The sequence below is a fragment of the Mesitornis unicolor genome, unplaced genomic scaffold, assembly GCF_000695765.1.
Source record: "Mesitornis unicolor isolate BGI_N332 unplaced genomic scaffold, ASM69576v1 scaffold33772, whole genome shotgun sequence".
Classification (NCBI taxonomy): Eukaryota; Metazoa; Chordata; class Aves; order Mesitornithiformes; family Mesitornithidae; genus Mesitornis; species Mesitornis unicolor.
Window position 1 is genome coordinate 11051 of NW_010167692.1, and position 23576 is coordinate 34626.

The 23576-nt window shown below is 46.1% G+C and overlaps 1 protein-coding gene across 1 annotated transcript in view; it reads left to right on the forward strand.

Annotated features, from left to right (window-relative positions):
- Positions 1 to 16576, forward strand: part of SYT17 (synaptotagmin XVII) — a gene marked incomplete at both ends in the record, with an annotated part of 25302 nt that extends 8726 nt beyond the window's left edge. Inside the window, 4 exons of the mRNA XM_010178787.1 lie at positions 9675 to 9795; positions 10562 to 10717; positions 15596 to 15648; positions 16472 to 16576. Of these exons, the coding sequence (XP_010177089.1) occupies positions 9675 to 9795; positions 10562 to 10717; positions 15596 to 15648; positions 16472 to 16576 (435 nt within the window). The remainder of the gene's footprint in view (positions 1 to 9674; positions 9796 to 10561; positions 10718 to 15595; positions 15649 to 16471) is intronic.
- Between the last annotated feature and the right edge of the window lie 7000 nt (positions 16577 to 23576).

A 23576-nucleotide genomic window follows, 5' to 3' on the forward strand; every position in this document is an offset into this window, starting at 1 on the left:
AGCCAGAAATATTAGACAAGATGATCAGTAAATCATTGACGTGACCACTGATTTACAGTGTGAGTCCGAGAGTCTGATTAGGAGTGGAAACTTGTGATCAGACACTTGTGGAAGTAAAATCCATTGAGCAGCATTTATACGCAAAGTCCGCTGGGTCTGACTCTGCTTTGCCCCCTCTCTGTGTGCAGGAGGGCTGAGAGCACTTTGAGCTCTTGCTCAGACCTTCTGTGGACCTTCAAGATAATTGTAAGAGAGCTGGCTAGATTTGCTGTAATAGGAGCGTTGCAGAATTGTTAACTAATTAACATTGTTCATGCAGAAGGTAAAGTTTGAAAGTTGTGCACAAGTCAGAAAGGTGGGGTCCCTGAGCATGTTTTTATGGAAGATGTGTCTCTGTGGCAGCGGGATCAGCTTTGCTCGGTGAAGGGGCAGTAGGGAATGAGAGAGCAGCTGTGCTAGGAAGTGGTTCATAAGGAAAATGAACAAGGACATATATTGCTGGGTTTCCCTCCTTGCCTGAGCCTTTCCCCCAAAATCTTCATTTACAGTTTTTTTTCTTTTTGATATTAGTGGTTCATCACGGACTCTGCATTGTGTATCTGAGGACAGAGCTCTCCTCTTTACATCCCGTTATCCTCCTGTGATTCACACCATGCAGCTCTGCATTCCGCACCCCCTTTTGCCTGATAAATATTTCCCTGTATCATGTATCTCTTTATTAGTAACACAGATTCGTTCAACAGCTAATGCAGACCTTGATTAGACAAGATCATCTCTGCCTCTGTATGCCAGGCTTGGAGCCAGCCCTTCCTCCTGCCCTCTCCAGAGTTTCTTTGAAAGATTCTGCTGTTTTCAGCCGTGCTGTCTGCTTCACCAGGGTTCAAGATAAATTATTTCTGCAGAAATTGGCATTTCTGATATTTGTAAAAGGAAGAAGAAGAGAAAACTCCCTTTGAGTGGGCAGGCCTAACCCTACCAGCCTTTTTCTCTGTGATAGCATGCAGATAAAGGCAAAACTTCATTTAAGGAAAAAGTCCCTTTCACCTTGATTAGTGAACTGCCTTATTTTGGCCTTTTCATACTTCCTTGCTCATTTTGCCTTAGCTGGCAGACTGCGACTGCAGAGAATAGTGATACTTGTATTGGGACATCCAGGAAGGATGTTTGGTACCATCTTCCCATGTTTTCTCAGTTATACGATTTTTAAAGTTCATTGAATAAGGTGTATTTTCTCTTAGTAGAGATTAAGTGCATTGATCAAAGGCTTAAAATAGGTCCTGCAAGAAGTAAAACAATAAAGCTTATTACTTCAAAAAACTGCACTTTAATGTCTTTCAATAACAGTGATGCTTGTGCTAGAAATTTATGAGGTTTTTTTTAAAATGCTATTTGGAAGATTTGACATGTTGACAATTATTTTTTTTTATACTTCTCACTTTTTTGCTTGATTAGTTGAGGAACAGACACCCTTTATTAGTTTCTTGTTGGGTTGAATCTTAGTCTGCTGACGTGTACTTTGTGTTGTGAGATCGTGATAGATGGGGACAAAAAAAATCTACATGCAATAGTGTTTTATTTTGCAGAAGGTGTCCTTGGATTCTGGAGAGCAGTGCAAAGCTGTGACAGTGCATTTCTGACTATTATTTGATGCAAATTTTCCAGGCTGAGTTGACTGCCCAGGGCCCTGACACAGAGCAGCAGCTGGCAGCAGCACCCCCCCAGTGATAAAGATCGTGTTGGAGAAAAGGCTGAAGCAGGTGCTTGGAAAACCAGTAATAGGAGGGAGAGAAAAATAGGCAGTCATAGATGTGATGTGTAAAGATGAAAGACACAAAATATGTGATTTTTTTTTTTTCTGGCATTTATAGACAGAAACACGATGAGCTGGAGAAATGGAGGAAAGTGAATCCAGATGGCAGGAGCTATGGAGAAGGTTTTCTCCTCATACTGGTGGGAGTAGGATGGGGTGAGGTTTGTGGAAGAGCAGAGAAAGTGGCCTAAAAGGTATTGGCTAAGATGAACATCAGTTTTGCGCTTGCTATATCCACCTAGAAGCCATTGCCATGAAGTGTGGAGCGTGCTGATAAAGGCAGGTGCTGAGTCCTTGTCTCACCATCAGGCTGAGGCCATCAAGCCCAGACTGGCACACTGCCCCAGTACAGGACACTGCCAGGCAAGTGAGCCCTGTTGAAAAAGATAGGGGGTGGCAGCAATCTTCTGGTGCATGTGGTGTGGGCAGGGATGGGTGGGTTTCTCCCAGGCTGAGGCATGGTCCAGCTTCTGCAACCAACAACTCTGTTCACTGCACTGCGAGCTGGACCAGGATAAGCTCCTGAGGCCTATGGGTGGGACGTATAGCTCCTCAGTGGGTGAAGGCCCACTGTCATCAATAGCAGAGTATCTTCATTACCACCTCATGGAGCTGCTCGTTGGCTAACAGCAACAACCTTGGGTGTAACAAGGTGAGCTGTGCAGCATTGCCATATTCCTTATGTCAGGAATGGATCATTGGAGAACCTGAATATGGGTGAGCAGCGTACTGTCCTCTCAGCCTTGAGGAATCAGTGCAATAAACCACTTGATGCTACGCTTACAGGCAAAAGACCGTACCTGTGCATAAACGCTTTTATAGTTTGGACCATTCATCGAGCACTGAGGGGGACTGAGCCCAAAGCAGAGGCACGGCAGAGCTGCTGTACAATGGATCATCAGAGCCAGCAACTAAGCAGAAGGACTTTTCCTCATAGAAAATGTCAGTGCAGGTATTGCCAAATTCTTTATGCTTGGTAGTTCTGGGAGGCGTATTCTTGCAGGATAATTAATTTGTTTCTAAAGCACAGTAGCTGCTCACAGAGTAGCTCTTGAGTCCAGTCCCCATAGGAACACTCTGCGCTCCTTAAATATCCCCTTAAATGTGTGTGGCTTTGCTTGATTACCATGAATGAAATTGGCAGGCCTTGCTGTAGCTGGGTTCAGATTCACACATTTTGCCATTAAGATCAATTCTGAAATGCATGTTCAGGACCCTGAGTTTTATTGACATATGATTCATTTCTCTTTTGGCAGATTTGAGTGGGCAGGAATAAATGTTTTGGACCAGCAGTAATGAGAGCTTGGAGATCATTCCACGAAAGAAAAAAAAAAATTGCCTGGTCCTGGTGGGAAAACAGCATTAAAAAAATTCCTCCTCTCCTCAAATTGAGCCATTTTTATAGTAGAGGGATTATGTATTGGACTTGCTTTTTAACTTTGTACTGTGAGTGCACTAGAGTGACAGTCATTTAAGGAGCTGTCAGCTTTTTACGCTCAAAGTGGTATGTGCTCCACAAACGGGCTGACTTTGCTATGGCAGCTCTCTGCAATTTTTGATTCCCATCTCAGGGCTAAGCCAACAACAAGCACTGCACTGTTGTTCTTACTGTGCCTTGGCTGGGAAGGAAAACAGGAAAAAGGAATTTGAAATTCGGGTAATGACTGGTTTCGGAACATTTCTCTTGGGTGCTACACTGAATTCTGCCGTGCAGGCAGGTGATTATGCCACGTGACTTGGAGGCGTCCAGTTGTGCATGTACCAGGGTTAGTCTTGGCACCCTTGTTCTTTGGCTTACCCATTGCAGCCCTGGGAAGGAGCTGTCCTTGGGGAAGGTGGATGTCGCCTTGCGCTTGGTAGCATGGTCTGTTACTGAAAATAATGCCAGGACCCATCTCTTGTACAGGCATAAAGTGCTGGACAAGCAGAGACTTGGCTTAGAGAGTGAGCGCAACGGTGACTCAAGGCTGTGTACATCAGTGTGGAACGGGGGTCCGTGTTCGTGACACGGTCATGGGAAATTAAATACGAAAATGAATGTTGTCAGGGTTTTTTCCTTTTCTTCCTTTTGTAATTTTTATTTTATTTTTTAGCTGTCCAAAAGCTTAGCAGCTCCTTAATTAAAAGAATGGTACAGAATCACTGATGAACATGTATTGGGTATGTGAGGCTATGCTCACTTAAGAGGATGTTAATATCAACCTGGCAATTTTCCCGTGTCCCACAGGAGAGGTGCCCTGGGTAAAGCCTGGCTGGAGAGGGATGCCACCACTCTGCAGGTCACTGGAGTTGTGGGAACTGTGATAGGATGCCATGATAGAATCATAGTCATGATGATAACATTTTTTGTTCTTAACTTGTTTGCTGTCGTATTTTGGCTTATTACATTCTACCATCTTTCTTTCACTCTGTGTCTTTATTTTTCCCCCAGATCCATTTCAGTGGGTTTTTCCCTTTTCCAGTCTTTAAAGCTCCAGCACTGAGAATTTTTTCTTCTTGATCATTCTCTCTTCTTTATCCTTATCTGTCTCCTCTGCTTTCAGCTGATATCTTGGTCACCTCATCCCTTTCCCCTCTGTGCTGTTCACTCCTTGCCCTTTCTGCAGAGGACGGGGATGCTGTGGAGTGTATTTTGCTGAGGAGGAGCCCAGAGGAGGAGTTTGGGGGGGTTGTGGGCAAGACCTCTCCATCGGAAGTCTTCTTCCCAAAGGTCTTTGCACAGGAGAGGCTTTCTCATGGCTGTCCAAACTGATGCAAAGCCAGTTAGACTTCAGAAGGGATTTTGTGACTTTTCATCAGAAATCTGTTCAGCATCTGTTACATAGGTAACACTGTTCTTATCTATTGGTAAGTTTCTTTGGATTTTTTTTCAGGTTCTGGTCCTTAGTAGCTCAGCCTTCCCGCAATGATTGCCGTGTGTCACAGGATGCTGCAGAAAGAGCAAACGTTTCTAATCCATCAGTTTTCTAATGTGCCTGGAGGTACCATCACAGATAACCTTGAGGAGGAAAATCAATCTGAAACTTCATTAGGAGCGTTGCATAGATGTCTGTGCTGATGTAATGCGCTCTGGTTCCCGTCGGGAAGCAGGGAGGGTTTTGGCTGCAAAATTGTGCTGGTATTGTAGTAACATGCAGCAAGCAGGCAGAGGGGGAGCTGCGAGGAAAGAATTGCCCTGATCCAAACAAGATGTGCAAATGGCATTAATTAAAAACTCCCCTTCCTGTGAGGTATCCTCTTTGTGTTTCAGAGATAACAGAAAAAAAGAAAAAATCTTATGTTTGTCTGGTTCAACCCAAATGGTAACTGCAGAAGGTTCTGGATCATGGGTGCGCCCAGGGCTGCAAATCCACAGGACTGGCTGTGTAATACAGCTGCGGAGAGGAACAGGCAGGAGTGAAATGTTAATCAGAGCTTCAGGAGAGCCTCACATATCCTAGACTCATGTCACTCCAGCACCTCATCAAACAGGAAATTGCTTTTCCAGGGTCATCTGGGATCTTGGCACAAATCAGCGTGTCATCAGCATAATAATGGCAACTGAAATAATGCCTGTGCACAGAAGCACCTCTGCACGCTGCCTTCTGTGAGCAAAACATTCAAGACAAAACCAACAGCATTTTAGTTTCCTGATGAAAAGACCTAGGAAAAGTAAAATTCAGGCACTTCCTTCCCCTGTGGTGAACCATGTGCCAATGGCAACTCTCATGCACAGGCATCCCTCTCCGCCGCTCAGCCCGTGTACCACTCAGGTTTGGGGATGCTCCAGAACAAAAGCTGCACTTCCTGCCTGCAGTCCCCCAGCAAGATATGTCTTAATGGCCTTGCTGATAAAGATGCCTATGAACGAGGTGATGGACATGTGGGTTAATGGTTATGGCAACACAAAGTGTTTCCAAGGTGCTTGTGAGCTCAGAGGACTCATGGGCTGGAGGAGCACCAGGGACAGCTCCTATGGCTCCATGAGCCACCTGCATCCCTCCATGAGCTGCCTGGCCCCTTATAAGTAGGATCCTGTTTTTCCATCTTGCAGTGGACCCCATAGTGCTCCCCAGTTGTCTCCATTTTGCCTGCTGAGCCAGTGAGTCTGTTCAGCTGCAGCTCTGTCTGCATCCCACCTTCATCTCTGACACAAATTGTGCCACCGAAATCCCTTATTAGAAAAACTGTCACATCAGCAAAGGTACACCATGGCGTGAGCTTGTCAGGGAAGGCACAGGGAGCTAAAACCTCAGGAGATGCCTTGTACATCAGGCTTCTTGCAGCAACCAGTTAATTCTTTGCTTGTTTGCTCATGATGACAGGTGAGCAAAGCGCAGGAGAAAGCTCGTGAGCGTGGTACTGCACAGCACGGTGAAGGCCACATGCTGGGGAGGAGTGTGTGGTGGCTGCTAGCCACAGATTTGTTTTCTTGAGCGCTTGACATCCCCTCAGGCACAGTGGTAGAATTTGAAGCATGTTTCCTAAATCCTTGCGGTTAAGCTAGAAATAATGCATTTATGAGATCAGAGGCAGTTCACTGCTCGCGTTAAGTGCCTTGAAAAGTCTGAGTCACTTGTGCGGGGTGGTTGCCATTGGAGGTCTGGCCATCTTTCTGCAAAAGACTTTGTTATCGCTGCAAACACTGCTGATGCTGTGCACGCAACACAGCTGCTGCTTTCCTGCTGGGTTTGAACACAGCATCCTCCCACGGCCCCCGTGGGTTGGGTTGTATGGTCCTTCCTTTAAGATAATTAACAAAAACCTGGGCATGCTTGAAAAGGGACAGAAGGTGGTATTGAGATTTGGGAAATTAGGCTTGATATGAGACTCATTAAAGCTGGTGGTAGTCTGTCTTCTGACTTCAGTTGATCACACTGACACAGTAGAGCATTTTATATCTCATCTTATACAAATTTAAGCCCAGATAGTAAAAAAGATTTCTCTAGAGGTGCCCATATCCCTGTTAGGTTAGGTCCTATGGAAAATTGAGGATTTAGCTTTACCTTTACCTCTTGAAGGCTTGCAGGTTAGGCAGCAGCATGGTGGTTATGTTATGGCGGCTCCTTCAGTAACCTCTGCAGGGGTTATGGACACAGTGCTGGGAGGGTTCAGGTGGGGATTGATGCCTGGTTCTCCTGCCTGTGCCTCAGTGGGTGTTATGTGCTCAGTCTGATGATGTCAGTGTACAACGTGGGGCACTTTTTTGAAAATGAAGCATAAATGTAAATGTGTTGGAAGTGTGGAGACCTGCCTTCCCCTGCTGAGCTACCCTGCTCCTCCCTGACCCAGGGAAGCCCCTTAATTTCCTGCAGGTCTTGGGTAAGGTCAGCAGGTTCCACCAATGGACAAATTCAGAAGTAATTACCCCATCTTAATGTGGATTTTCAGCACACTAAGCTTGAGGTGACTTGAAAGGTCCTGTATCCCTGCCCAGTGCCAGCCTGTCTGTTGACTGGGCCAGAAGTTTGGTGTTTGCAGCCAGGGCTGTTTGATTGTCTCATCTCAGCAGGTAATAACATCACTCATTAGTTTCCTAATTTGTGCTGTCCAAAACTACCTGAATTTCTAGGAATTAAAGCCTGCATGAAACCTGGTGCAGCAGTGAATGCAAATGGAAGTAGGACTGGATATGTTAAAAAAGGTTGTTAGATTATAGAAAATCAGCTGGGCCTGAGGGGTACCTCAGGTGGAGGTACTTCTGTGGGGGGTGTTGTGGGCACTGTGATGCTTTGTTACTGTCCTGGTAATTGATTTAGAAGTCACCCACTGTTCTTGATGATAAATGTTGCCTTGAGGCTGTTCCAGCCACAGATCTGAGAGGAGCAGTTTTGGGGGAAGTCAAACCAAAGGTAATAGTTTAAATTAGATGGATGATGTTTAAATCACCTTGAATGTGAGACTCTCTTAGATCCCTACGTTGTGCAACCATTGGGCACAACTGTGTATGTAGGTATGGCTTGACCTCACAACAGCTGTGAGTGTTGATTCAGGTGAGTGTTGGGTCAGGTTTGTGTTGGCGAATGGCTTTCTGATGGAAAGCATTTAAAATATCTTATATTGAACAGAACTGTGGTGTGGGAGTTGACAAAGGTTAATGGTAAATGGGAAATAGTAATAGCAACAGGAGAAAACGTGCAAATGTGAGTAGTGAATGTGTGCATACTGTGTAATCACGCAGGAGTAAAACGCAGAGAGGTTGCTTTGCCAGCTCCTAAAATGCAGAGACCTTTGATACAAAATCAGGCAGCCTATTGCTGTATTTTCTGTAGAAATAATAAAAAAAAAAAGGATATTGAATTAAACTGAATTGTATTTTATAGCATCTGCGGTGCAGGACTTCTTCAGCTTGCCACCTGCTCCTGCATGCCACGCACATCCCACTGCCTTTGCTGGGAGTAGTCAACAGAAACAGGAGAGGAGACAAAATGCCTCAGGGAAAGCTTTTAATACCATTACCTGACGTCAGTTGTAGCACTTGGCTCTTGAGGCGAGGAGCTGAGTGGCCCACCATTAGCAGGAGTTGTTTGGTGCTGCCGGCTGGCCAGGCAGGAGCTGCTGTGCTGCTCCTGGCCGAGGGACAGGGCTTTCTCCCCAGTGCCTTCTTGGGATTGGTCAGAGCCTCTGGTTGTTTTGCAATCAGTGGAAATGGTGCTTTTCTGTTTGCAGCCGAATAGCCGTGAACTGGTTGAATTTGGCAGCAGCCCCAGCCTCAGTTTCTCCAGAGCTGTTGGCAGCTTTGCAGGGGATGGGTACCACGTGTGCTGGCCCATCTGCTGATGAACCTGGTTCTCCGGGTCAATTCAGGCTGTGACTGTGTCTCAAAGCTTTTTTCTTTGTTGTCTACCCTGTCCTTTAGTCTCTTGTTTCTGTAATCTAATATTTGGGGCATCATTAAAGATATTTAAGCCTTTTGTTATGATTGCAGTACCACAGCAGCATCTTTTCCTTCTGGGAATGGGCTGTGACAGTTCCCTAGGCTTTGTTTTGAACTGTTTGGGATGAAGACCTAGCTCTGCGCTCCTGCGTGGACCAGAGACAAGGTGGATGGACCGATGCCCTGCCCAGGCTGGCTGCTGCGTCTTCAGTCTCCAGAGCTGTTTCATTGTTGTGTTTTGCATCTGAGAATAGCAGCGTCTCGGAGCCAGGTCATGCTAAGTGGGAGAGGTTATTTTAAGCTGTCATGTCTGAGGAGCAGTGATGTCAGTTCTCCAGCTCTTTTATTTATTTATTTACCAGTTTTAAACATTAAGTAAAAGAAAAAGAAATAGTGAGTGACCAGCTGTATTCATGTGCAGCTATAGCTGTGGTACAGCCTGATGAACACCAAGGGCACATTTAAGCTGTGCCGTGGCCTCTGGGTTGATTGGAGCCAGATGCCATGGGTATGTCTCATCTGACCTGCCTCTTGTTATCCAGGGCTGTGATCACGATCTCATGCCCAAGTCAGTGCCTGAACATTTCCAGTCACTGGTGTGGTCATTAGGGGCTGGGAAGGGAAGAGGATGTCTTCTCCAATGGGCCCGTGTTTTGTACATCAATGAGGAGAGGAGGTTGGAAAGAACAGAACCACCTGGAACAGTTTGAAATGGAGCAGGTAGAAACCACTGACCTAGGATTCATCCCTCCTTAAAGGTCCTCTGTGCATCAACTGCTGAAAGGCTGGTGAAAGATCAGTGATTAAGAGATGGTCTTCACCTGGGGATATAGTGTTCTTTCTTGTTTCTGCTCAGCACAAGGTACCACCAGATTCCTGGTTGGAGTTTAAAGTGTGTGACTAAAATTTACTTTTCAGGCCCTCAGACAAAGGGATTTATTTAATTTCTCTTACTGCTCCTCCCCTCGAAGCTCTGTTCTGAATTTCCACGTTCCCTTTTCTCTGCAGAATGAAGTGGAGCTGGGAGAGCTGCTGTTGTCGCTAAACTACCTACCCAGTGCGGGTAGACTGAACGTGGACATCATTAGAGCCAAACAGCTTCTTCAGACAGACATGAGCCAAGGTTCAGGTAAAGGGCAGTGCGTTTCTCACATTACTCATGCACAGCTTATATGTGCTTTTAAAACAGGTCAGTGGTGAGACTGCAATTTGTGAGGGACCCAGGAGGATTTGGATGCTCAGTCCCTATTAATACAGGGCTCTGGATATTCATTTTGTATATACAGTCAACAGTAACAAAAATATTTGGAATGCATACCCTGAGATAAAATGGAGACTGTAAATACCTTTGCCATATTTAAAGTAAAAATCTCTGAACCAGGGTGTGGTGAGGAACCAGGAGCCCTAATTTACCCCCATGTTGTGTTCTCTCCCTTGCTGTGCTGTGTTTTGCAGATGCTGCATGCTGCCCAAGTGTTAATGTTGCAGTGGTTTCCTTTACGATATCTAAATGCTCCGTGTGAAGTTTTTCCAGTGTCCACGCTTTGCTTCCTGCCATTTCTGAGCATGCTGGCTCAGAGACACACATATGTTCCCAGGTGCTTTTTCCATGCTCCTTGCCCCAGCCAGAAAATTGGCATTTCCCAGGAAGAGCAGGGTGCTTGGCCTCTGCCAAGGCTGTCATTGTGGTTTTGGCAGAAAGCATTTTTAATCCAGATGCCTGACTTTTGTATCTGCTGCAAATCCCTGGGAGCAGTGCGGTGGTACAAGTACCAGTCATTTCCAGATGCCATTTTCCAGCATGGTCCATCCCACAGCGCCCAGCCTTCACAACCTGAAGCACTGACTCATGGTGCCTGTAATGCAGAGCCTGTCTTTTGTGTTTTTTTTGTCAGATCCCTTTGTGAAAATTCAGCTTGTTCATGGATTAAAATTAACAAAAACCAAAAAGACTTCCTGCATGCGGGGGACGATAGATCCCTTCTACAACGAGTCCTTCAGCTTCAAGGTTCCCCAGGAAGAGCTGGAGAATGCCAGCCTGGTCTTCACAGGTAAAGGCAGTGGCATTACCGACTCAGTGCAGTTGTATTTGCTGTCAAGGTGAACAAAGCAGCAGTTGTGGGTGCACGGATGAGCCTGTGCGGGACAGTGCCTGTCCCAGTAACCACCCTGCAAGGGGTGAGCGTCTCCAGAGACTCCAGGGAAGCTTAATTAGTACTCTGTCCTCTGCAGGAGCTGTTCCCAGCATTGCCACCTGACAGCTGGAGCGGGCTGGGAGCGTACCTCCTTGGTCCTGTGCTTAATTGATGCCACTGGGGATGCTTTTATGCAGAGGAGAAGGGGGTGTTAATTGCATTTTTAAATTTTCATTATGGCATTATGCCCAACTTGGGTATAAAATGAAAAATTAGAAGAATGAGAGGGAAGCATCGCATGATCCCAGAGCCCAAACACTGCAAAGATAACTTGTGGTACTTGACATAATTTGCTGGTGAGGCTATGCAGCTGTAGGTGTTTGGCGCTGACCTCGCCTGTTCTGTAAGCAGGTTTGTTGTTGCCATTTTTATTTTTTTTTAAAGGTCTGGGACTCAGTGGAAGTGTTTGGCCACAATAGGAATTTTTATTTTAAAATGATTTCTGAATCTCCTATTTTAGGCATGAAAGCATTCAGTAGCAATTGGCAATGGGGTGCGCTGCGGGGGCATAGCAGCAAAGCACAGGGATGTGTCCCTGGCCACGCTCTTGCCTGCAAACTGGGCAGCACTGATGGGGCTTGACTGAGGCCATGGACCTTGCAGAAAACCTTCTGGTGCAGACACCACTGTGGCCGGTGACCTTTGCTGCCGCTCCATAGCGTGGAGGTCATGGGCAGGGCTGCAGGGACCCTTAGGAAGTGATGGGTTTCCCTTTTGTGCCATGGCTCTGCCCAGACCTTATGTGGTGTGGAGTTCAGGGCACCGGCAGGAGCAGGATCAGATCTTCTTGCCCTCTGGAGGAGCAGAGGGGTTGGGACTGGGCAGCAAGACCCATGCTCTTCAGCCACATGGGGCTCCTGTGCTTCACAAACTGAGCAACTTTCCACCCATTACTCGCCATCTTTTGATGAAGAGAAAGGAATCTGCATCTGAAAGAGTATATTTTGAATTATTTTTTAATTTTATTACTTAGATGGCAGATACAGGTGTCAAAGCTGGTGTAAGGAACATAATTCCAACCCATTAGTTAGTTTCCAAACATGTTATACCAAAAGTGATGCTGATCAGCAATTTAAATTTTGCCCTTCATACTCAGAAATTTCCTCAGCAAAAAGTCTATAATTAATCACTGCTTTGCATGTGTCATCCTGACTGTACCTTGCATGTGCAATGATTAATTTGTTCTTGGAAGCTTCCATCAGGAGATCTTGTGACAGGTGTGAAATACTCTTATTTGTTTTCTCCTTTTTCTAATAGAAGAAGAAAGGGCAAACAGAGTAGCAGCCCTGTGCGGTCAGAAGGGTGAGGGAAATACACCGCCCCTCGCCGTGGCTGATGAAGTTAGCATTAATGATTGCATGTCTGGTTATTTTTTTCTGTGGAAATGGATGTATTCTCAAATAAGTCACTGGGAAGTTAACCGATTTATAATTGCATGCAATGCAGTCAGATTTCAGTGTCGTGCCTTTTAAGTGGTGCTTCACTTTCTAAGTGACATGTTGCTTGCTTTGAACATTGCAATAAATAATCCCAGGCCAGAAATGTCACCAGCAGCTCCGAAGCTGGGAAAGTGCATTCAGATGTTTTTGGAGGAGCAGCAGGGCCAGGTTCTTGTGGCTGCTCTCAGACTGAAGGGTGAGGTACGGCATTGCTCTGGGCATTGTTGGGCTTGCCGCTTTTGTTCTGGTTGGAACTGTGTTTGAGATGCATGGTTTGTGTTGGCAATACATAGCTGGAGCTGAAGGTGTTGGTCATGTTGTTGTGTATGATCTTCTGCAGTGTCACAGGAGTGAGGTGACTCAGGGACGCAGTGTTGGTGAAGATGCTGAGCCACGTTCAGTGTTCGTCTCTGATGGAGGTGCTCCAGATGTTGGTGGAAGCTGTCCCCAACAGGGAGCGCAGCACCAGTTTCTTGTGTGCATCTATGAGGTTTTTAATAAAATGAGTATGAGCATGCAGCTTGGCTGAAGGTCTGGGGTGGGGATAGTGGTACTCCCCATATAGCTGCCTTCTTGGCATGTCAGGGTATCGTGCAGATTAAAAGCTTGTAAAGGGCTTTGGGATTCTGTTAAAAGGCAATAAAGAGCGAATGGTTGCCAGCATGGAGAAGCTGTACCTCACAATGTGAGGATCTTTTTATTATTTTACATCTCTACAAAGCAGGAGCATAAGCCACTTTTTTTTTCTCTAGGTTTTTTGGTTTTATTTGGGGTTTGTTTTTGGCTGCAGTGGTGGTTCTTTGTTGTCTGTTTTGCGGGAGTTGTTTTTTATTTCTTTTTTTTTTCCCCCTATCTGCAGCTCTAGTCCATTAGGTCAGTTAATTAAATTTGCTGTTGAGTCAAAGTCCAATTGTAAAGGAAAATAATCCTGCTTGAAGGGTGGAGGATGATGCTTTGAATGCAGAGAGGGCTGTAAAATCAGTCATAAGTGGCTTCAATATCTTCAATAATTTAAAAGAACTTTAGTTGTGGCTTTATATTTTGGACCCAGTCTGCAGCTGTCTTTACATTGGCTTGACTTCACTGGAAAGCAGTGGAGCCGTGCCAGTCCCTATCAGCTGAGGCTCCTGGCTCCCTCTGTGTGGCAAAGTGAGGCACTTATCTAGACAAAGTAAGATTAATTTTTTTTTCTCCTCTGTGTGTTTTTCATATGTGCATCTTGGGTCAAACTGTCCAGGATTAGTGCACTGTAGTAAGAATTTATGCAGCATTTTGTTGTGACTTTAGCAGGGGCTGTGTGTGCAAACACTGCAGATGGATGGTTTTCTGTAAAGTGTTGTTCTGCTCCCTGGTTTCCTGGTGGTGCTTTGGAGAGCTGGACTTTGAACCAAACTCAGGGTTGAAGTGCAGCTGGACTAGGAGATGGGCAGTGGGTGCCTCCAAGATGGGATTCACAAGGTGAACTCTGCGTTAGCCAATATTTAGTGGGGGTTTGGACTGCTTCTTAGATCTTTCCTCTTCCTTGGGCATACTGGGATTCAACACTGTAAATTATTGGCATTTACAGACCAAAATGCTTTTCCTTCCACATTGGTGCAAGCTGTCTTCCTGCCTTCCCCTGTTCCTACCTCAGATGCTTACGGGATCTGTCACTAACTCATATCTCCCAGTTTGGTGCCTAAAATGAGGTGGGATGAGCTGAGGTGGAGATGTCCTCTCCAGGGTCACGGTTGCTGCTACAAGTATTGTCTCTTCACAGCTTCTCACCAAAAGAAGCTGAAACCAGGAAAGTGACTGATACTCAACAAATTGAATGTCCCAACAGAAAAAAGACAATGAGTGAGGAAACAGCTAGTGGAGATGATGGTTGATTTTCATTTACTCCATCAAACATATTGTCTAGGTAACAAACATCCCTATTTATACTGTAACAGAAATTCACTTCTTTGGGTGGTTGCTTTTTTATTTTTTGGCAACTTGATGCACATCCCCTACGTACCATCTTCTGCTAGGGTGCAAGCAAGTCATGGTTTCACTTCTTGCAGAGAAACAGGGCAGACTTTACAAGATGGTATGTTCTTGTGTACCTGTGAACAAAGGTGTTAATTATTCTTTGTCCCATGGTAGAGGAAGGTGGAGTTTGACCCCAGCAGCAGGGCTGTCAGCTGCTGCCCGAGGTAATTTCCAAGCAGAAAAAAGGAAATCAGAGGTGCGACTGCAGCCCTTGCATGTGGCAGGACTGGATGCTGGGCACCTAAAAGCACCGTGCTCTCCCTGCTAATGAGTTCTGGGCAGGTTGTCCTCTGAATCCCAGCCTAACCTTCAGAAAGTCTGGGCTGTGCAGCAGGAGGTGAGACGACACCTGAAATCCGTGGCATTTTGTTAATGATTATAATGTTGTTAATAACAGTCTTCTGTAATGTTGTTTGCATAGCAGTAAAGCCCAGATGGCCCAATAAAAGACACCAGCTCCAGGACAAACTGCATCTTGGCGACTCGTTAACATCTTTTGATCACTTACCATAAAAATTAAAACCTTCAGGGCTCAGTTAGGGAATATATCTCTCCCCGAGGTCCTGTGGTGACTGTGTGTATCTTTCTCCATCTATATAAGCTCTTGTACCTGTTTAGATGACAGGACTTTAAGGCTTGTGAGGCAAGCAGGAGGAAAAGCAAAGAGGAAAAAATAATTTTTGTGCTCTGGGTACCATCTGTGCAAATGCAGAGGGGAAAAGCTGCTTTGTCATTTGATCTGGCCAAGAGCCGGAGCTGAGTCAAGCATTGAGGCTGGTGGTGTCTGATGGAGCATGGTGGTGGGGCTCGTCCTGCTGCACCGTTCCCATGTGGAAGGTGGCGATGGCTTTGGCAGGACAGGATGTGCTGCCCAGCGGAGGGAAGAGGGCTAGGGCAGGGTTTGCTTCTTGATGAAGAGGTGGCCTTGATACCTGCGTGACTGCTGGTGAGATCTTCATCATGAGCACTGGCTGAGAAGGCAACTCACAGCCACTCTCTCTTCTGAACCATTCATAGGACTTTTTACCACACCGAGTGACTCGCGGAAAGAAGACTCCACAATCTTTAAGGTTGTAAAGTAGGTATGTTTATTGCACGCGCGGGTGCACGGGGGATCACTCCTCTGCAGATGTGCGCACTTAAAACAGCAATTTCCTTTGATTTTATACAGTAACATATTGCCTGTTCATTAAGTGCCTCTACATATTCATAACCTTTCCCCGAAAAGGTGGTCCTTTTCCAAGAAGTCCTTTGCATGTGCTCCACCTTCTTCTCCTCCCAGTCGTGCCTGCGCAGTGCCTCGTGGTGGTCGTGGGCCAGGGTCTCGAAGATGAAGTAAGTAGTCTTCATTGTGCTGAACTCCCATAACCTTCTTTTGGCACATACTCCTGGAACTTCTCCAAGTCACAGAGTCGGTTTTATCTGGTTTTTAGGCTGTTTCAGTTTCTATTTCTCTATACTTCATTTCCCTTATTCAATACCCTATTGTTACATGCCTGGTAACCTCAGTTTCCCATTAATTTCTATAAGCTATTCAATTCCTTGGTTACATGATTGCTAGGTTTTACCTAGACCCTAGCCCTAAACTGCAAGCCCCCCATTTCACGAGGGCTGTAACGTGTATCTTCTCACCCCTTCATCACTTCCATGCTTTATCCCAGGGCTGTAATCAACTTCCAGTTAACAGGTAGTACTTGATTAAAGTAACAGATTGCTGTTCAGTTGCAAGATACCTCTTCCTCATTTTCCCTTTCCCTTGGCCTTTGGGAAACTTTAAGGGCCATTTAATGAAGTTTGAATTCTGAGAGAAAAAAAATACCAGTGTTGATGTGTGCTGTTTAATGGTGCAGTTCAGGGTAGTTTAGTTTGGTTTGCTTTCACTGAAATATTTTTGAAAAAATGCTGCCTGTTTGGGCATATTCATTCCTTATGTGGCATTACAGCCTGAAAGAAAGGGAATTAGTTCTTACTTGAAATCCTGACTTCTTGTGGGTGGGGGATGTTTTGAATAAATAGTCACTAATGGCATGGACAGCCTCTGGTGAGCCCAGCTCTGGTCTGCTGTCACCTTTCACTCCCAGGAATGCTGGAGATGCTCTGGTACAGACCAGTTTGGTTTTGTATGTTGTCTAATGAGCATTTTTTTGATGTTTGGTAGAAAATGTTCTCGGGTGCTCTTGATCCACATGACAGAGTTTCTGGGACACTCGTGGGTGGTGGAGATGGTGGGGAGGAGAGCAGCCTTGACCTGGCAGAAGAGGCTGTATGGAGATGAGCCAGAGCTGAAGGTGGTCATTGACTCCAGCCCTCACCTTTCAAGGGAGCCTGGGTTAGGTGGAGGGGCAAACTGATGTGCCAAAGGTTTTCAGCTCACAGGCCCACACTGACCCATCACAACTGGAAATAAAACTAACAGGATTCATTCTGGGTGGGTCCTAAAGTTGGGCCTCCAGGTGGCTTGAGTCCTGATTGAGGAGAAGATGGCTGAAGCTCCTCAAACCTTAAAACTATTTGTTTTTTCCCCATCAAACTTGATGGTGGTCAGACTTGTGGTGCAGACGTTGGAGACAAGGTGATGCTATCAGTGTTTGCCTGCGCTGCACAAGATTTGTAAAAGGTCCATGAATGGGATGCAGAGATAGCGAGGCTTTCCAATGGCTTTTTTTTTTTTTTAACAGGCTGATTTCCAAATGTTCCAATTAGCTGAGCAGGTTGAAGGCTGATAATGGTTTTGTCCTCAGGCTTCTCCAGAAATACACCTGAATTTTTATTTGCCTGGCTATGTGAGAGCATGGCCTTCAGACACCTGCATGTTTGCAGGGGTGAAACCACACTGTGTTTGGGGTCATTATACATATACGTTTTGACTTGCTGCTTCAGATGCTCTTCTCTCCTTTCTCCTATTGCTTTTTCTTTCCTACAAAAATATTGAGGCACTTTGTCTTTTGCACACATATACAGGGAAAAAAGAAATCTTCTCTAGTATATGAGGCAAATGAAACTTTTTTTTTCCCCATGCTGGAATGCAGGAGGAAGAAGTGGTTTCTGTTTTGATACGCTATTATGTTGGGCACCATAATATCTCTTGGATAGATAATTAGGCAACTTGCTGCTAGAAATTTCTTTCTTCTTGTTTATTCAGCGTGTGTTTCTGAAGCATTGGACTGTCTGTATGTTCCACATATCTGGAGCTCAGAAGCAGAATCTCATCTGTGCTTAAACCTGTGTAATCCTATCTTAGCCAAAGGGGAAAAAAAGAAGAAGAATACATTGATACCAGCACTGAATTTTCTGGGGATTTACACTTGCTTAATTTAAATCAGAATTTGGCCTTTGTGTCTAGCTTTATAAAGTACTTTGTTTATGCACTGGACACCATATGGTCCGTGCTGTGTCTGGGGAGAGCAGAGTGCTCCTGGCCAGTGCCTCTCACAGTCCCGGCTGCTTTACTCCGAGTCCTGTGACCACAGCAGGTCCTGTGAGGCCATCTCCTGCTCTTGAGGCAATGGGAGAGGGGCTTGGGGAGATGTGCTGGCAGCAGGAGACCTTGGCTTCTAGGACACCACCATGCCCTGCAGAGCCTCTCCACAGCAGGTATGATGAGCTTTGAAACCCTTGTGGGAGGAGGAAGGTCCCCATTGCTCTCCACCCTCCAGATGGCTGTGGCTTCCCAGTCTCCACAGGAGGTGCTGTTTGTCAGCCTGGAGTAGGGGACTGCAGAACAGGCAGCGAGGGTTGGTTGAAGATGCCGAGTGGGATCCTGCAGCCCTTATCCTGCTTGGTGTCACCTCTGGGTTTGGGTCACTCAGAGAAGATGCTCCAGGGTTGGGTTTGGCTTTTTTCAGCAGCCTTGCTGAGGAGTGAAACACTATTAATCCTGGTGAGAGCAACAAGATGCTGCTGCTTCCTGAGCCAATCTGTTGCTTGCTTAGAAGGCAAAATTAGACTCTGCAAGTGAACTGATCCTGTTAGTGAGTCATGTGCAGCTTCAGAGCCTGTACCTGATTGAAGACGTGGCAGAAACGGATTGTGCTGCAGCTCTCTGGAATATTTAAGGAATCTTTTCTTCTAAAGAAAGGAGCAAACCCTCCTCTCTTCAGACTGATCATCGGCGCTTTCTCATTTTGCCGAGCCCATTGATTTAAGCAGTGTCATGTCTCTCTTGACCTTGGCATTTCATCTTGTTTTACTCATGCCATGCTGAAAGAAATTGTTGAAATATTTTACAAGACCATAATCTTTCTCCGTATCAAATGAGGAAACCTCAGTGGCAATAGCTGCTCTGGGCAGCAGAGCTGTGTGTGGAGATGAAATGGCTGCATCTGGCCCCATGGTCGTCAGAGGAGATGTGTGAACGTGCCAGCAGAAGCTGTCCCTCCTGCGTGGCTATGCCAGCCTTTGTTTGCAGGTGCTATACAGCGTTGGTGTTGGAGCATGTTCATGTGAGGTATATGAATGGGCATGGAACCATTCATGTACTTTGTTGGATCTGGGGCTTATGGTGCAGAGAATTGAGCTGTGATTGAAAAAAAAAAAAATAAAAAAAAAGAAGGAATTGGAGGTGGAGAAAGCCAGCTGTGGATACTCCTTTTCGGCATCCCCTGGGCTGTTGCAAAGATGCATCCACTTCACTATTCCAGTTTTTCCTGATGAGATATCATCCCTGCATGTCTTGGAGACCTCTGCAAGATGCACTTGTGTGTTTGCGTTTCCCCTGCTCCCTGGGTTCCTGCTCTCTCCTGCAGGATTTTCCTCTCCCTTTCTGAGGCTGGACCCAGCTGAGCCCAACACCTGACTCAGGGCATCCGCAGGATCCCCTTCCCAGGCTGCCCCAGCCAGAGCACAGGGGCTGCCCTCACAGCAGGATGAGGAGGGAACTCATTTTCCAAAGGGCGTTTCCTTGGCATGGTGGCGTTATCCCACATGGAGCAGCAGCTGGATGCTGGAGCTGCAGTGGGTTTGTGCGTGGCTGGAATTTGCTCCAGTTCCCTCTGGAGCTGGGCAGTTGCATTGGGGGGATGCTGGACAGTGTGTTTTACGTCTGCATCAGAGCCTGATGGAGATTAAATTGATAAATGTGAAACCACTGCATCTTCTGTGCTTTTCTGTCCTCTCTACTGAATATTACAGGCCATGCTCAAGGAGCTAAGGGCAGAATTTGGTCCGTACCTGCGACCTTCGCAGCAAGCATCATTAGTCCTGCTGCTGCCTGCTCCTAGCAGCACCCTCTTTGTGCTAAACAGCTTTTAACTATTGATGTCAAGCAGTTCAGAAGTAATTTCCAGACCTGCTTAACCTGACTCCTCAGACCCACTGGCTGATGGGCAGAGCTCAGCGGCCAGCACAGAAAAGGCTGAGCACTGGTTTCTACTGGGAAAGGATGGGGAGCAAAGCGTTGCCCATGTGAGTGGTGCGAGCATGTGAAATAGGGCACTTTTTGAGACCCTGTCAAGCTTTGAGGGTGAGGAAGTGCAGGAGGTGTTGATGGTTCAGTGCTAACAGGATAATGATTCCTGCCAGAAGGAACCCCAAGGTCTCATGTCACCTGTGTCCTTGGGGACACTTTGCTGCTTGGTTGCCCTTGTGCAGCCTCGGGCACATCTTTGTTGATTTTTCCCTTTTCCCCTGGTTTGGCTGTAATTTGAGGATGCCCCTGGGTGCAGCGTGCAGAGTGGCCACTGAAGCAGGACGCTGGTGGCCGAAGGTTTCTGGGTGCAGGTTTTGCAGCACAACGGCAGCTTGCAGTGAGCACAGCTGTGGGAGCACAGTCACGTTTCTGGGTTAGGTGTGCTGTGCTGCACAGCCCTTGCAGGAACTACAAATATATACCAGGTAGGTGTTTATTCAGTCCCTAGCCTGATGGGCCAAGGATATCAGAGGAAACTTACAGACTGTGGCATCAGCAACTGCTGGTATATAATAGTGGGTAGGACTCTTTCTAACAACTTTCATGCCTGATGATTGTCTCAGGCACTCAATATTCTCCTCTAGACCAGCTATAAAAATGAAGCTGTATTTTTGCTCTCTAGTAGTTAGATTAAATAGCTTTATCCTGTAGTGGAAAGGAAAAGAGCAGGGCCCTCTAATTCCCTGGGGGTTTCTTCCACATGGAGCTGGTTCCTGTGGCTGTGTTGGCTGTGCTGGGAGAAGCCCCTGGCTGTGGGGATCTGGCTCTGTAATCGTGCCGGCTGGTGTGTTGTACTGCAATGTTGTGTGTTGTCACCAAGGGTTGATCGGTTATTTGTGGCCTTTTGAAATATGCACAATGCAACCAAATTGCATTTAAAAATAAATTTTTTTAAAAAGAAGCTAACTTTGGGAGCAATTTGTTAGAGAGTGAGTGATGGTGTGCTGTAAATAAGCTAATGGCAAACTAGTGCAAACTGGGTGAATACGTTCTGCTTGGTGTCTAGCCTGAATAAGAAGGCAGATGAAAAACAGAGGCGTGTTCCTGCTTGTTATTTGTCTTCTCTCTGAGTTAAATGGTTTTAATTGCATTGTAGGTAACTGATGTAGGTGATTTGAGTTGAATTATTTGTGCCAGAGCCCACCCACTCCAGTGCACGGAGGTTTCTCTACCCGTCACTCCGGAGAGGCTGCAGTGGGTGATCCCTGTAGTAGATGCTCTGGCAGCTGCAGGCGGCAGCAGAGGCACTGTGTGGCCGTACTTAGTGCTGCAGCGTGGCCGTAACTGCCGAGTAACTGTTGGGCAAGGCTGGCAGAGGGTTTGCAGGAGATGCAGGTGGTTTCTGACCCCAGCTGAGCTTCTGTGTAAAGCTTGTTCCCTTTCACATAAGTGGTACTGATTGCCTTGAAGTTAGCTTAAAGGCATTTTCTGAATTAGTGCTCCTTCCTGGTCGTTTCAAGGCTGCTAATATGTTCAATCAAAGGAATCAAATTAATATTTGAAATAACAGCTTCAATTCTGCTATTGCACATAAGTCATAAATCATGATTACGTGGCAGTCAGGCTTTTCTTAAGTGCCTGGTTTGCAAGTCTCAGCATGGAGACAAGTGAAATGTTTTGGCTGGATCTGGTGCCTGGGCTGATGGGTCAGAGGTGACCTGAGTACCAGGTTATGAAGCGATAAGCAAAACTGTCAGCAGGTAAAAAGCAATTCTAAGTGACCAAGGAGACAAGGGAAAGGTAAGGCTGGAGTTGCACCTGGAGCCAGATGTTGGAGCTCCAAGTCCCATCTCATCTCCTGGCAGCCCTTGTCACCCTTGGGGTGCAGCTCGGGGCTGTGCAGTGCCTGGTACTGCCGTGCCATGCTGCTCAGCCCTGTCAGGAGCACAGCAACCGGGCCTTGGGTACGACCCAGCTGCCCCTCCTGTGTGGGAATCCAATGGGGGACATGGGCCCCTACCCTGGAAAAAGGTTTCATATAACACCTGGGCCCCCATCAGCTTGATATGAATCATGTAGGAATGCTGCATCAGCAAGTATATAACATAAAAATGTGTTATTTACATCACATTGCTTGTCCTCAAGAGTTCAACCCTTTTCATAGATATAAGTAAACCCAATTTTCTTTTATATGTCAGCATTTCTATTACAAAGATTTTTTTGAAGAAGCCTTTCTGTTTCCAAATGTATCCCTCAGTAAAGAGCTGCTTCAGAAGGAATTTGTTTGACCTCTGCTTCCTTAATTGCTTTTTGCTCTGTGTTGGCCTGGAAATGAATGTTGCTATTGTGTAAACTGCTGTGGTGGTGGAAAAAGAGCTCATGAGATCAGGTGTGTAGTTTCTATCACGAAATAGGTTTCTTGAACATAAAGCAGTATCTACCTGCCCATACTGTGGGTCAGTCTGAAAACTCAAAATGATAATTATCCTGTTTTCTGCTTCTGAGCAGCTCCACTGAGTTACTGTTTTTTGTGGCCACAAGCAGATTTAATCTGAAATCTACTGTAAGCTTCTCTCAGGCTCTGGAAGGGGATGTTCAGACACGAGGCTATACAGCTTGTTCTGCTGTAACCTGGGCTCAGAGTGTTGCTGTACACCCAACTGCTGTCCCATGGGCTGGACCACGGGAGATGTCTCTCCCTTGATTGCTTTCCTGGACTTTAACAAGTAGTGCAGTGATAATTATGGAAAATTGTTTCTGTATCTTGAAAAGTTGTCATTTTGGGATCGTGTCTGAGCACCCAGGAGTCCTGGTTGGTGGATGGGTGGCACACATGGGGTCTGTATTGAGAGATGTTGGCCACTTCTGCTGGGCTTTGAAGCAGACTGAAGTGTCTGACGTGACTGTAACTGGTGTAGTGAGTGTAGTGCCTGGTGCGTGCTTGCTGATGTTCAAGAAAACAGTTCCTCTTCCTCTTGAGAAGCGAATGCTGTAGCAGGGAAGGAACTGGGGAGAGCTGCTCCCCGTCCCTCCAGCAGAATGGGGGCCGCAGTGCAAGACAGCTCAGCCTGGTGCAGCAAGTGCCAGCAGCACAGCCAGCCTCTGCCTCCAGCTTCTCACCCAGGCTTATGGGCTCCTGCAGCTTTGCTTTCCAAGCTGCCCTTGGAAGAACCAGTGATAGCAACAGGGAAAATGGTGCTGCTGAATGTGATCAAAGAAGAGGGCTCATTTTTACAACACTCACTTTTAGCACCTTCTCCTGAGTGAGGTGCATGCAACAGCTCCGTGCACCTCAACCATCAGCAAATTTGCTCATCAAATACTGGCCATTTTAAGAGTTGAATAAAACAGTTAGCCTCCGGGAAAGGCACGTCCTTGAGTTTTAAAGACTCGTGAACTGCTGAGTGAAGCTGAATTTTTGGCACACAAAGATCTCTCATCTTTGAGAAAGCTGCTGTGGTGAAGCTGCGATTGAGCTGCAAGTCTGTAAACCTGAGGTCAAATCTAGTGGCATTTTTTATCATCTGTGTGTGAATAAGCGTTTGGCCTTGGAAAATGTCTGCCCTGTGCTTCAGCTATGAGCCTGCCTCTGTGCTATCTAAACTAGTTAATGACAAAAGCAACAATGCTTGTATAATTAGCCCATTCCCTGAAGGAATCAACATGCTAATTACCTGACACAATGAGATTAGCAAGATACTTTATAAGAATTCAAAATACTTGGATCAACAGCAAAATAACAGGTTCCCTTAGTTAGCACACCTACCCGTTTTACAGTCCTGCCATGGATTATTTTTGAAGAACTGGTATGCCTGGGGTACTTACCCACTGTTAATTCATCCTGTGATTAATTGATGCCCTTTAAGACTTCTTGGTTTAAATTACTTGGTATTGTCTCTTAGGCTTAGACTTCATC